The sequence below is a fragment of the Bos taurus genome, chromosome 6 (assembly GCF_002263795.3).
Source record: "Bos taurus isolate L1 Dominette 01449 registration number 42190680 breed Hereford chromosome 6, ARS-UCD2.0, whole genome shotgun sequence".
Classification (NCBI taxonomy): Eukaryota; Metazoa; Chordata; class Mammalia; order Artiodactyla; family Bovidae; genus Bos; species Bos taurus.
In genome coordinates, this window is record NC_037333.1 from 40,122,758 (window position 1) to 40,138,401 (window position 15,644).

A 15,644-nucleotide genomic window follows, 5' to 3' on the forward strand; every position below is an offset into this window, starting at 1 on the left:
AACTTAGAAGCTGCCAACCCCGAATCCCTCCATTCAGACCACAGCCTTTCAAGGTTGAAAGCACAGACATAGACTAAAGACAGTTTTCCTTAAGGTCTTGGGAAGTGGCCAGATGAATGTTTACAGTCCTTGCATTTGCTGACTTGAGGTTTTGCTGATGTATATTCTTAGCTGCTTCATCCTACGCCTTTGTTCCAAGATTCTTCTTTCTTCTAGCTCAGCTCAGGGATCCATTACCATTTATATATTTCCTTTCCTAGTGATGATTCTAAGTGTGATCATTTTAGCAAACACACAGTCATTTACTGTGGTGTGTGACATTAACTTACTGCTCTAACTTCCACCGTTCACTTCTTCAATGTGCTGAGTAGCTAAATTCATTTGATAAATACATTTGGAGTGTGAGAAATTAAGTTTCTGTTATGCTCAGTTTGGTATTAATTCCAGGAATTTCTCAACTGTAATTTTAAAATAATGTCTATTGGAATATAGTTGATTTACAATGTTGTGTTAGTCTCAGGTGTACAGCAAAGCGAATCAGGTACACATATACATATACACACTCTTTTTATATTCTTTCCACATAGAGATCATGTAGAGTATTGAGTATAGTTCTCTGTGCTATACACTAGGTCCTTAATAGTCATCTGTTTTATATCTAATACTGTGTATGTCTATCCCAATCTCCCAATTTATCCCTCTCCCTCCATTCCCTCTGGTAACCATAGGATTGTTTAATACATCTGTGACTATTTCTGTTTTGTGAATAAGTTTATTTGTACCATTTTTTTAGATCCCACATATTAGTGATATCATATATTTGTCTTTATCTGACTTAACTTCACTCAGTATGACTGTAATTTGATACAAAAACTGTGTTAGTTATTCTGGTACCAAGAAAAAGAAGAGGGGACACTGGCAAGGCCTCCCCTAATGAGGTATCACCCGGCTCAAGCACCACCCCATTCCATTAGCACAGTCCTCCCAGGACTGTCAGTTATTCCCAAACAGGTTAAAAAAAAAAAAAAAAACAGGAAACTGTGTCTAAATAAATTTCAGGTGTTTGTTAATAGAAAACCTGAAGAATGTAGAACACTACCTTTTGGAATTGTACTCCAAAACCACAATATGAATGTGTATTTTTTAGGTTAAGGTTTAGATATGAATAGTTTTAATGGCCGTGATGTTAATTCACATTTTCTTTCATATGAGTTTCTGTAAGGAGACCAACAGCTTACCAGTATAAAACCTCTGTAGAAAAATGTGACTAAAGAAAGTTTATACCAGCAGAAGTCATACGGCTTTTTGGGGGGAGGTACCTTGGAAGGTTACAGCAGTGATAGGAAGGGAGTGGAGAGGGCTCAGATAACTTTGCTAGAAATTATGTGCTGAAACATCACTTAGAATTATGACTGTTTGTTCCAATGAGGATAAAGAACTACAGAGATTGATGGTAAAAGCAAAAGTATAGTTTATGTTACACAATATTTGTATTTTAAATATAAAAATGACACTCCACCAGAGTGTCCTCATCAGACAGTTTCCAAAAGGCAGTCTAGTGAGCTTTCACAAATGGTGTGAAAATGATCGTCAACAGAATGCAATTTTATTGAGGGCAGTACGCTATCTACATTGTTAGCCACTTACATGTGCAACCAACGGAAAGTAACTTCAATTCAACCTCCATTTAATCTAGAACTTTCATGGATTATGAGAGCTTTTTAATTTGTACCCCAAGAGGAGAGATTGCAAGTAGTGACCTCTTCAGTGGTTTTTTCTTTGCAGTGAAGAAAGATACAGAAATCTTACCTGTCACGTGCCTATATGCTAACAAAACTAAAGGGACATGAGCAAGAATATAATGGAGGTTTCATTTTTGGTTTATTTTAAAAGTGGCACTGTTTTGTATCTCCTGCAGGAAAATAACAGTCCTGAACTACTATTAGCAGGACAGGTACATACTGTTGCATTTTTAATTACACTAGTGAATTTCTACTTATTCATTAAACTTGCCCCCATCCCCCAGCACACACATGGGCACACATGCATGCTGCTTTGGGATCCATGGTGTACCTTTTTGTGCAGCTGACGAGTAGCGGAGTTGCAAGCACTGGCCATGAAAGCATCCACATAAGCTGTTCAGCTAATGAGGGGATTGACCCTTTGACATTGGTATTGCAAATGTCAGATCCTAACCACCGAAGTGCACAACCTAGAGTCCCCCTCGACATCTGAGATTCTTACCATTGTCTCTCAATGAGGCGGCCTCCTGTTTTGTTCTTAAAGATGATATGATGGTGCTGACTTCCATAATTTTTATCATGAAAGATAAATTATTACTTTATAATAATTTTATACAAAATTATTATTGTATAATCTTATACAAAATTTACTGGTACATTAAGGCACTGAAATAGTTTTCAGTGAACTGGAAACTGAAAGCATCCTCTTCTCATATTTTTCAATCACTTTTTAGGTCCTGTGGATGTCAATATTCTAGCTAAATGTAATCCCTGCTTATCAAATCCATGTAAAAATGATGGCACCTGTAACAATGACCCAGTTGACTTTTATCGCTGCACCTGTCCATATGGTTTCAAGGTAAGTAGAAGCTGTTGTGGGAACCAAGATCTGAAAAAGTAGTTCCCCCTGATGGGTATTTATTATTCAGTTGTGATTTCTTTATGTGCTGAGAACTATTTTATTTGCACGCAACTTAACTTGACCATTTCTTCTCCAGGGGCAGGATTGTGATGTTCCAATTCATGCGTGCATCAGCAACCCATGTAAACATGGAGGAACTTGCCACTTAAAAGAAGGAGAAAAAGATGGATTCTGGTAGGCCATTAGTCTATGATCTGTGTCTGAAGGATCGAAACAAGAATAACAAAACATGATTTTTTTTTTATTTTTAAATCCAAGGGCTTTATTTTAAAAAGAATACTAGAAATTCAATTCACAAGGAAGATATATATTAGTCCTTCTCATAGATATTCGAGATATTTCAGTATTAAAAACAGGGTCATGGTGGAGAGTTCTGACAAAACGTGGTTCACTGGAGAAGGGAATGGCAAACCAATTCAATATTCTTGCCTTGAGAAACCAGGAACAGTGTGAAAATGCAAAAAGATAGGACGCTGAAAGGTGAACTCCCCAGGTCAGTAGGTGCTCAACATGCTACTGGAGAAGTGTGGAGAAATAACTCCAGAAAGAATGAAGAGACACAGGCAAAGCAAAAACAATGCCCAGTGGTGGATGTGACTGGTGATGGAAGTAAAGTCTGATGCTGGAAAGAGTAATATTGCATAGGAACCTGGAATGTTAGGTCCATGAATCAAAGTAAATTGGAAGTGGTCAAACAGGAGATGGCAAGAGTGAACATTGACATTTTAGCAATCAGTGAAATAAAATGACTGGAATGGGTGGATTTAACTCAGATGACAATTATATCTACTACTGTGGGCAAGAATCCCTTAGAAGAAATGGAGTAGCCCTCATAGTCAGCAAAAGAGCCCAAAATGCAGTTCCTGGATGTAATCTCAAAAACATCAGAATGATCTCTGTTCGTTTCCAAGGCAAACCATTCAATATCACAGTAATCCAAGTCTGTGCCCCAACCAGTAATGCTGAAGAAGCTGAAGTTGAATGGTTGTATGAAGACCTACAAGACCTTCTTGAACAAACACCCAAAAAAAGATGTTATGTTCATTATTGGGGACTGGAATGCAAAAGTAGGAAGTAAAGAGATACCTGGAATAACAGGCAAATTTGGCCTTGGAGTACAAAATGAAGCAGGGCAACAGCTAACAGATTTTGCCAACAATGCACTGGTCATAGCAAACACCCTCTTCCAACAATGCAAGAGAAGACTCTACACATGGACATCACCAGATGGTCAACTCAGATCAGATTGATTATATTCTTTGCAGCCAAAGATAGAGAAGCTCTATACAGGCAGCAAAAACAAGACCGGGAGCTGACTGCGGCTCAGATCATGAACTCCTTATTGCCAAATTCAGACTTAAAGAAAGTAGGGGAAACCACTGGACTTTCAGGTATGACCTAAATCATATCCCTTACGACTATACAGTGGAAGTGACAAATAGATTCAAGGGATTATATCGGATAGACAGAGTGCGTGAAAAACTATGGATGGAAGTTTGTGGCATTGTATAGGAGGCAGTGATCAAGATCATCCCCAAGAAAAAGAAATGCAAAAAGACGAAATGGTTGTCTGAGGAAGCTTTACAAATAGCTGAGAAAAGAAGAGAAGTGAAAGACAGAGGAGAAAAGGAAAGATATACCCATTGCAGTGCAGAGTTCCAAAGAATAGCAAGGAAAGATAAGAAAGCCTTCCTCAGTGATCAATGCAAAGAAATAGAGGAAAACAATAGAATGGGAAAGACTAGAGATCTCTTCAAGAAGATTAGAGATACCAAGGGAATATTTCATGCAAAGATGGGCACAATAGAGGACAGAAATGGTATGGACCTAAAAGAAGCCGAAGATATTAAGAAGAGGTGGCACGAATACACAGAAGAACTGTACAAAAAAGATCTTATTGACCCAGATAACCATGATGGTGTGATCATACACCTAGAGCCAGACATTCTGGAATGTGAAGTCAGGTGGGCCTTAGGAAGCACCATGACGAACAAAGCTAGTGGAGATGATGGAATTCCAGTTGAGCAATTTCAAATCCTAAAAGATGATGCCGTGAAAGTTTTACACTCAATATGCCAGCAAATTTGGAAAATTCAGCAGTGGCCACAGGACTGGAAAAGGCCAGTTTTCATTCCAGTCCCAAAGAAGCAATGTCAAAGAATATTCAGACTACCACACAGTTGCAATTCATCTCACACGCTAGCAAAGTAATGTTCAAAATTCTCCAAGCCAGTCTTCAACAAAACATGAACTGTGAACTCCCAGATGTTCAAGCTGGATTTAGAAAAGGCAGAGGAACCAGAGATCAAATTGCCAACATCCGTTGGATCATCGAAAAATCAAGAGAGTTCCAGAAAAACATCTATTTCTGCTTTATTGACTATGCCAAACCTTTTGACTGTGTGGATTACAACATTCTGTGGAAAATTCTTCAAGAGATGGGAATAGCAGACTTCCTTACCTGCCTCCTGAGAAATCTGTATTCAGGTCAAGAAGCAACAGTTAGAACCGAGCATAGAACAAGAGACTGGTTCCAAATCAGGAAAGGAGTACATCAAGGCTGTATATTGTCACCCTGCTTATTTAACTGTATGCAAAGTACATCATTCAAAGTGCCAGGCTGGATTCAGCACAAGTTGGAATCAAAATTGCCAGTAGAAATATCAATAACTTCAGACACACAAATGACAGAAAGTGAAGAAGAACTAAAGAGCCTCTTGATGAAAGTGAAAGAGGTGAGTGAAAAAGTTGGCTTAAAACTCAACATTCAGAAAACTAAGATCATGGCATCCAGTCCCATCACTGCATGGCAAATAGATGGGGAAATGATGGAAACAGTGAGAGACTTTATATTTTGGGGCTCCAAAATCACTGCAGATGGTGACTCCAGCCATGAAATTAAAGGACGCCTACTCCTTGGAAGAAAAGCTATGAGCAACCTAGACAGCATGTTAAAAAGCAGAGACATTACTTTGCCAACAAAGATCTGTCTAGTCAAAGCTTATGGTTTTTCCAGTAGTCATGTATAGATGTGAGAGTTGGACTATAAAGAAAGCTGAGCTCCAAGGAATTGTTTATTTTGAACTATAGTGTTGGAGAAGACTCTTGAGAGTCCCTTGGACTGCAAGAACATCCAACCAGTCCATCCTAAAGGATATCAGTCCTGAATATTCATTGGAAGGACTGATGCTGAAGCTGAAACCCCAGTACTTTGACCACCTGATGCAAAGAATGGACTCATTTGAAAAGACCCTGATGCTGGGCAAGATTAATGGGAGGAGGAGAAGGGGACGACAGAGGATGAGATGTTTGGATGGTATCACCGACTCCGTGGACATGAGTTTGAGAAAACTCCGGGAGTTGGTGATGGACAGGGAAGCCTGACATGCTGCAGTCCATGGGGTTGGAAACAGCCGGACATGACTGAGTGACTGAACTGAACTGAAAAATAGACATTGAAGTATTCTCAGATCATGTGTACTAAGTCACTTCAGTCATGTCCGACTCTGCAACCCTATGGATAGTAGCCTGACAGGCTTCTCTTGATGAAATTCTCCAGGGCAAAATACTAGAGTGTGTAGCCATTCCCTTCTCCAGAGGATCTTCCCTACATAGGGATCAAAGCCGCATCTCTTGCATTGACATATGGGTTCTTGACCACTAGAGCCACCTGGGAAGTCCCGTTCTCAGATTAGGATGCTACAAAACCAAGCAATTTAAAAACACATGTGTACGTTATATTAATCAAGTCAAATTAGGTCAAGACAAGGTAGTAGCTCTATTGTGCTAATTAATAGCCACGTAGTGCCCTACTGCAAGGCATATATTCATCTGTTGCATATTGTGTGTTCCTTTAAAACAGACAATGTGTAATGATAAGATGTAGACCCCACTGAAATAGGAAATTAATGATTCATTTCCAAGTCACAATATGAGTAGACAGACATGCTGTGAACATTTTTAATCTGGAGTTGTTTAATCTTACAGTACAGTTACTTCAGATCTACTTCATGAATCATGAAACAGAGTTCTTATAATGACACTAATGATTTCACATAAGAATGCTAATCTACTACTAAAGCTTGTTAGAAATATCACTTTTTATAATACAATGTTGGCTTCCCTGGTTGCTCAGCTGGTAAAGAATCTGCCTGCAATGCGGGAGACCTGAGTTCGATCCCTGGGTTGGGAAGATCCCCTGGAGAAGGGAACGACTACTCACTCCAGCATTCTGGCTTGGAGAATTCCATGGACTCTATAGTCCACAGGGTTGCAAAGAGTCGTATACAACTGACTTTCACTTAATAATACATATGCTTCATTTCTACATTCTGTTATGAAGTTGTCTCTTTTTCATCAAAACTTTACCCGTAGATTATTCTGATACCTAGCAAGATTAAAGGTACAGTGTTTTATGCCAGTGGGGGAAAAATTGTATTTGTCAAGGTTTAAAGAGAATATTCACATTTTACAATAACAAAAAAGACAAAGTTTTAGTCTTTGCTTTGAGACAGGTTTCTTTTTTGCTTTGAGACATCAAGAACATTACAGGTAGGGTAGAAAGTTGTAATTTTTAAAAAGTCATAATCATTCCTCCTTATTTATGAGCAAAGAAGCATGAGTTATTTTATTAGAGTACAATTTAAGGTTAAGATATCTAAGGCTGTAAACTTTGCTCATGTTTTAGACCTGCGAATGTATTGGATTTACTGACTTATAGGACCAGGGGGCTATTTGCCATAGCAAGTTCTTGTAGCCAGCATAAATTTTCTTTCTCAAATTGTTTCTGATTTGGGGGATAGTCCCTTAAATTGATGCTTGTACCATGTCATTTAAATTGATGCTTGTACCATGTCATTTAAAAACATTTTAAAAATCAATTACCTGTTGTTAAAAGCTCTGTAACTGGTGAGTATATTTAGTTTTTTCAATATTTAGACCATATGGTTTGAAATGCAGGAAGATGTCTTTTATGTTTTCTTCCCCTGGTGTTCAGGTGTATTTGTGCTGATGGATTTGAAGGAGAAAATTGTGAAATCAATGTTGATGACTGTGAAGATAATGACTGTGAAAATAACTCTACATGTGTCGATGGAATTAATAACTACACATGCCTTTGCCCACCTGAGTACACAGGTAGGAAAAGGGAAATTGCTGTGCCATCAATCTGCATTTGAAAGCGCCGCTGGAGCTATGCTGCATGTGTGTAGTAAACCATTGTATTATTCAGTAACTGATTCGTGTTTTGGAAATTAGATGTAATGTAATAACAGAGTTAAAGATGGTTTCAGCCAACCAAATAAAAGTCCTGGCAAGCTCAGTTATAACACAGGCATCTTCATAAAGTAACGCTTTCTGGCCCAAAGAAAATTATTATACTGAAGCTTTCAGTCCCACAACTGAGTGACATTTTCATGCAAAGCACTTTTCCTGTGCAGACCAACCCACCAATATGTATTTGAAAAGGGAGCATTTCTTTACATGGGCAAAACAGAATTAAGCATTTGAAATTCTTCATGTCTATATTCGTTTCTTCATTAGAGAGTGTTTGCCTTTAGCACTCTCATCCTTCAAACTAAGTCACAGTCAAGAATATATATATTGATCACTTTGGATAATCTTATCAGACCATTATCCCCCTTTCCCCTTTTTTTTATATCTTGATACAAAATGTCAGGAATAAGGGTGATAAATCTCATAAGACTATCCAAGCTGATAAACTTCTGCCCTGGATAAACCAATTTGCTGTAAAGTCAACATAAAGTTTATGACTTACTTATTCTGTCAGAATATCTGTTTTGATTGATTTTTGTGGCTCTGGGTAAGAAACTTCATAGTTTCAATCTTGTTTTATTTAGTTTTAAAGTTGATAGAGAAAAGGAGACTGTTACATGTTTTATTTGTAAGAAATAAATGGAGTAGTAGATTCTGTCACTCTATTCAGAATTACCATTTTCATTTGGCTGGGTATTTTTCATTAATTATATTTATTTCCATATATATAGTTAAGAATATCAGAGGGTAAAATAGTTCCTTGGATGACTGAGGTGTTAACATCTATAAACATGAAAAATGGAAGCACAGCTGTATGATTAATTTTCCCAGGGATTCGTTAGAAAAGCATTGAAATTTAAGCTTTTATGGCATACTCAAGCTTTGCAATTTAAGAGGTACTTTTCTTGGTGGGAAAATGCTAAATAGAATAATGAGTTTTTGTTCTGACATCCTGGGCCTGTCTGAGAAATTCTGCAGCTGCCTGTTCCATGGTATGATTTATTTTTCACAACAGTGAAGTACCTGATGCCATATGATGTAATAATACTGTTTCCAGTAGAAATTTGAACATGTTGTATCACCAATTGCTCTATTACATATAAGCAGTCCGTGGACTCCTTAGTGGCCAGAATTTGAATTCTTTGTTGTGTTATATTAATTAAAGATAGAGTCGGTCTAACATGCACCCATTCTAATGTGGCCGGAGAGTTTAGGTGTTACATAGCTTTGACATTCGTATCAGTATTACTTGTGTCACACCTCAGGTACTTACCATTCATATGAGTGCACAAATTCTGAAGCCCTTGGAGTTACTCTGAGATTCTGAGTTTTATTGGATTGGGGAGTCCAGCTTTGTACAGCCAGCCCAGTGCTTGCACTAAAATCTGGAGCTAGTACCTTCTTAGAATAGTTATTTTATCCCATCATTGTTCTGATCATTATAGAAATAACTTAATTCCCTTAATGTCAGAGGCCTCTTTAAACTATCCTACTCTGATGGGGACAAATTGGACCTGAGAATTTTAAGCACGGTTTGGTTAGCCAATGTGTTCCTGAGCACAGACGCCAGGATTTTTTCTATATTCTCTTCCCAATGAAAATCTGGACCTGACAAGACTACTGCATTCAGGTTCCTACATGCCTTTTTCATGATGCTTTACGTAAAGTAGCAGTTTCTTCTGAACTGGTTTCCATGGGTCCATCTTTGGCTTTAGGTTTGCTATGTTATTCTGTATCCATTTCTTTGAGTCTTTGTTTTTACCTTCTCTTCCTTCCTTTTCCCAGGCTCCCTTCCTACACCTGATCCTCTTGAATGTTTTCTCCACCTTAAAGTGATTCAGTTCAGTGCAACTTCCTCTGAGAAGTTATTACAAAGCTTCATTTCTCTGCTGTCAGATCTCTTTCTTTGAAACATATGCAAAAAAAAAAAAAAAAAAAACAACTCCAAAGCTTAGCACAAACACTTTTGAACCAAAATGTGACATCTCAAAAAGCTATGATGTGGGAACCTGCCAAATAGTCAAGAGCTATTTGGTGCTTAATAAGAATTGAGACTCTTCTGTTTTTTTTTTTTTTCCTGGTCTTATCTATTGCTAATATCAATTTGCCTTAATCCAGCTAAGAATAAATAAAAATATTTCATTCAATAGAAAGTTCATAGCATACAAAACATGAAGCTATGATCACTGTAACTGTGGGTTGGATTTTGTGGGAAGTGAAGAGTTTTGCGAATTGGCATTGGAGCAGATACCTAAACCAGGCAATGTTTGTATCTCATCTACTAGCTGTAGCATTTTTGTCTGTATGTGAAATGAGCTCATTTACAAAATATCAACCAACCATCTGCAGATTTTGAAATCAGTGGCACATAAGTGGCCTTTAATTATAGGAAGGTATAAATTGGACTCCAGAGCTTTATCCAAGTCTGCTTCATCCAAGTCTGCAGTTAAGGAGGCATTTCCTTATATTGTGGCTGCACTGTTTGAGATTTAAGTTTGGAATCTGATTAATGAGCCTGAGATCTTGTAACAGAAACCCTACTGTGCTCAGGGAATATAATAATGTTGTCATTGTTTAAAAATCATTCAAGTTGCAAGTTGCTTTACTGCTTGGAGACTTTTTTACTCTATCTCTCTGAGGCATTCACTGAGAAAATGAACTCTTTACTAGGAGCAAATAAGACTTCATAGGGAAAGCTCATAAATTACTATGGTGAAAATTTTTACATTTAGCACACATGTCAAGAATCAAAATGGATATGATTTGTTAACAGAGAAAATTCAGAGATCTGAAAGCAGTTTCAGAATGAGGTCATGATGTGATGAGCAGGCTATAAAACACGGCTACCCATTTTCAAATTAAATGAACCACCATTGGGAAATTTATTAAATATATTTAAGCCCGTGTAACCAAAATACCACAGTACATAGTTATTGATTTATTAGAGGACAAAACTCTGTCCTTTCCTACTTCAGAGATTGACAGGATAAATTTTAAGAGTCAGTATTGTCTGTTATGTAACCCTTACTCTCCCTTCCCCACCCAAGTCCTCCAAACCATTCTTTTCTACCTAATTTGATCCATCATCTGTCCAATGTAGAGCATATGACTGTTGATTGCTAGGATTCTTTAGACAAGATTAATCTTTGGAAAGCTTTAATTCACCGTGACTCTAAATTAAAATGACTGTTAAGGATTAAGTAAGACTCTGAAGTGGCTAAACAATAATTAAAAATCCATTCCAGGATTTCAGTATTAGCTTGAGAGTTGTGTTTCTTCTTACGGTTTATCATTTTTTAAAAGCTGTTATTATATCCTTTCTAAAAACAAGGCATTTCTTGAAAGTGAATTGTCAAAGAATTCCTCAAATTAAACTAGCTCAAAAGTTATAAAAATGAACATTGGAAACATGGCACCCTTGAGATGTTGAAAAACTTGACACCTTTTCCTAAATAAGCTCTATGAATTCAGATATTGCACTGAAAAATGTGGTTTTGCATGTTTCCTAGGAGGCAGAACCCTGTATCTGCTTTGAGACTGTTTTTAATTAACCTTCTTCTCATAAGACCATATACAAAGTTGAAACAAAATTGATCACTTTTTAACCATGGATATTGCTTGATGGGAATGGCATAGGTTCAGTAAGTGAAAGTTTCCATACAAGTTGGGCATGTAAAAACTTAGAATGTATTTTGCAGAAAAAATTCAGAACATTTTAATTTTTACATTATCTCTTTGTTTTCCAAATCTCCTATGCCCACACACAAACCATTATGTGCACATCTTACAAGTAAAGCTGCCTGTTGTTAAGTCGCCTGGTTTAGCTGAGATCTCTCGCTGCCTGTGATGGCGTCTGCCTTTTGCCTCATTTGCTCCTTGTTTGTGCGTTTGGCCCGGCTGTAGGTAAGAAATGTGAGCCTTGCTTCAGTTTGCTCTCTCACCCTGGGCTTCTCTGTTGTTAATGCTGTGCTTTGGCTTCCTGTGCTCTGCTGTGTACTGCGATGTAAAACGTCTTTTGTCTCTTCTGTCTTTGTTGCTGCCAGCTGCTAATCTGAATGAGGTGGAAAAAGGTTAGTTGCCTTTTAAGTCTATTATGATTTTATTTCAGTTTCCCTTTTTCTTTTAAAGCTATATAGATTTCATGGTGTGTATGTGGTAAAAGGAATGTTGACTAAAATGAAATCTGATATGAATATGTCAAATCAGTCATTCATATCCTTGATATGTGGATAGCTATACCAAACACTTACAAAAGGGTGTCTGAAATGCACTTTACCAATTTCCAGAAGGCTGCAAAAGAAGCTTTCTGAGTGGGCAGAAGAAGTGGCAAAAAAGAAAGACTAATGCTTTCTAGTTTCTTCTTGTCTATATGCTTTTCCTTTTTTAAAGACCTTCCAAATGTATTGTTTTTATCATGAAAAGTGTAAGTCAGTTAGTGCAATAGGTAGACTGTAGGTAGAAAAAATGTTAAATAGTGAGAATTTTCCCATAATTTTAAATTAATATCTTCAGTAATTTGAAACATGAAAAATACTGAGGTGTATACATTGGTTAAAACATTTTATGAGATAAAAATTACGAAGCCCAAGAAGTTGTTTTTTTTTTTAAATGACGTCAAACTCATAGAATGTCATGTGTACTAGGCAGTATTTTTAAAGCATAAAAAGATCATATTACATCCTTGGCCTTTATGGTCTGCATGATTTCCCAAATATATCAGGGTCTGGGAAGGGAAGTCCTGGAGTGACAAGGGCGATCAGCATGTCCTGGGAGTCATCATGGAATCTTTGTTGAATTTTTATCTTAAAAATTCAGAATTATATCTAATAATATTGTTTTTTTACTCATTCAGCTTACCACACTTTCAAGTGCCAAGTTTAGGCACATTATCCTAAAAGGGTGTGCTTGCCTTGACAGTTCCAGTTGTATATATGGCATTAGCAGTATGATTCAAAGACTAACATGGACTATATTATATAGTAGCTCTGTCTCCTCTTCATTTTTTTCTGCTACATTGTTCAGAGGATTTATTGGTTGTTCACTTACTCTTACTATGTGCAGAGTTAAGTTAAAAAGCATGAAAAAAAAGTTTTGTCTTATTTGAGAATGTATAAAATATAGTCTATGCATTCTCTGTGGATTAATGCATCCAGTACCATCCTTGGTCAAATATTGTCTTTTTTACAAGTACTAAAACAATTGGTGGTTTGGGACAGAGACTTCTAAGGCCTGATTCTATCTCAGGAAACACAATGGCCATTATTCTGTCACAAGAATATGTCCTGAAATAGTTATATATATACATACTCTCAGGAGCAAGCTTGACAGTATGATAGTGTTTTAAATCATTATGTGGTTTCATGTATTGACTAAATTTCACGCTTGTGTTTACAAAAGATGTCTCTTATTTCCAAGAACCTGCTGCTGACTAAATTTGCTTTTAAAAGCAGTCAAATCATTTTCTATTATTTGAATCCCAAACATAAGTAGAAATGAAGTTTCAAAGTCTTTATAGCACTCAGAGTGATTTCCGTAAGTAAAAAGAAACTCTGTAATTAGCTGACGTTAAGTTGAACTCTGTTGTTATTCAGTTGCTAAGTCGTGTCCGATTCTTTGCAGCCTCATCGACTGTAGACCACCAGGCTACTCTGTCCAGGGATCTTCCCAACCCAGAGACCAAACCCATGTATCCTGCTTGGCAGGGGGATTCTTCACCACTGAGCTACCTGGGAAGCCCCAAAGAACTCTGTAAATATGAGCAATAAATATTTGAGCAATAACTTCTATAAAACAGGACTTCCCTGGTGGCTCAGACAGTAAAGACTCCACCTGCCAGAACAGGATACCTGGGTTCAGTCCGTGGGTTGGGAAGATCCTGTAGAGCAGGAAATGGCAACCCACTCTGGTATTCTTGCCTGGAGAATCCCAGGGACAGAGAAGCCTGGCAGACTACAGTCCGTGGGTCACAAAGAGTCAGACTCGACTGACCGACTTTCATTTGTTCACTTGCTTTGTATAAAACAGCAACAAAGCACTTACCTGAAGATGTGTGTGTTCTCAGTCACTTCAGTTGTGTCTGACTCTTGGTGATCCCGTGGACTGTAGCTAACCAGGCTCCTCTGTCCATGGGGATTCTCCAGACAAGAATACTGGGGTAGGTTGCTGTGCCCTCCTCCAGGGGATCTTCCTGACCCAGGGATTGGACCTGCGTCTCTTATGTCTCCTGCATTGGCAGGCAGGTTCTTTACCACTAGCGCCACCTGGGATTAGGGGTCCAGATGCAAACAAGTGTCTAACTGAACCCATGGCCTGCATTCTAACTTCGGGACCTTCCCCTGGAATTAGTCCCTTCTTATTTACTGCCATATTCCAGATTTGGCATTTTTCACATCCCATAGTGGTTCTGACTCATCCTTAGTGCCAAACAAGCTTTCCTTCTGCTGTCTCCTCAGCTGGCTATAAATAATTGACCATCATGCACATTTGAAAAGGGTAAATCCATAGTCACAAAATTCAGATGCAGACAAGCAATCTACTTAATCTACACATGAAAACAAGAAAGTGTCTAATTGGTGCCTGTATAATTATCCTGATGACCAGGCTACCTTCCATTACATAGGGCAGGTGGGATACTGATGAATTTATGAAGCTAACAGGAAAAGCTCAAATTTCTCATCCAGGCACTAAAATGTATCAACTCTGGGGCCTCTCACAATCTTTAATGACATCTGACCCACTTCATTTTGATGTTTGAGAATAGTGTGGAAGAATGGAAGAATGTATAAGAAAACACTTGAAAATGTTAGATGTCTATACTCCAGAAATATCATGGGCTGTCATAGAGGACAAGTTCAAGTTTTCCATCATTTAATTTCAACTGTCATTGCTATAGTGACATGGTTTAGATGATTGATGTCATTCCCAATGATGGAGGAATTCTAACAAACTTTTGATAGAGAAAATTCTACCTAAAATAAGTTATATTCATGAAGGAAATTTCTCCCCCAATGGTTTTCAGTACTGTCTTTTTAAAAAATTATTATTTTTCATTTTATTTACCATACTTACATCCAAAGGAAAAGATTTGTTTATGAATAAGTCTTTGGTTTTCTTTGCCCTCTTATTATACTTTGAAGTATAAGGAAATATTGAATACTGAAGAACTCTTCAATTTGGCTGCCTTTTTTTAGGGTTTTTTGTATATTTTTGGATTTTCATGATCTCTATTGACAGTGGCTCCTTCTCTCATTAATTATGCCTCAAGATGTGTAGGGTCTGTTTATCAGTGTCAATATAGGTGCAGTTGTACTTGCAGTCTGTTTTAACTAGAGAGAGTACTTTGGCAGCCTAATTATACTGTTTGGTTTGCATTCATCTTCCAACCTTTCAAAGCCTTCTTAAATGCATTTGAATCTTAGAAAAGATTTTAAGGATCCTATTTGCTCTGTAGTTAATAGACAACGCCCAGAACAACAGTTTAGCTTAACCAAGCCTTAGTCAATATAATTTGGACTGATTTATTCTGAAAACAAAATTAAATATTTCTGCAGTTTTTGTGGTTGTTGGAATTGGCTGCATTATTTAGACATAATGTTCCAGTGAGGAAGTACTGAAAAACACCTCCTTTTTATTTATTGATTTGAAGAGGTAAATTTTTCCATTTAAAAAAATTCAAAAGATATTTATTGAGAAAATACATTATTCAG

At 37.4% G+C, this 15,644-nt stretch overlaps 1 protein-coding gene across 3 annotated transcripts in view; it reads left to right on the top strand.

Annotated features, from left to right (window-relative positions):
* SLIT2 (slit guidance ligand 2) overlaps nucleotides 1-15,644 on the top strand; it is a 406,423-nt gene that overhangs the window by 344,758 nt on the left and 46,021 nt on the right. For all 3 annotated transcript variants that reach the window (XM_005207790.5, XM_005207792.5, NM_001191516.2), the window contains 3 exons: nucleotides 2,477-2,601; nucleotides 2,741-2,838; nucleotides 7,661-7,800. In XM_005207790.5, the coding sequence (XP_005207847.1) occupies nucleotides 2,477-2,601; nucleotides 2,741-2,838; nucleotides 7,661-7,800 (363 nt within the window). The remainder of the gene's footprint in view (nucleotides 1-2,476; nucleotides 2,602-2,740; nucleotides 2,839-7,660; nucleotides 7,801-15,644) is intronic.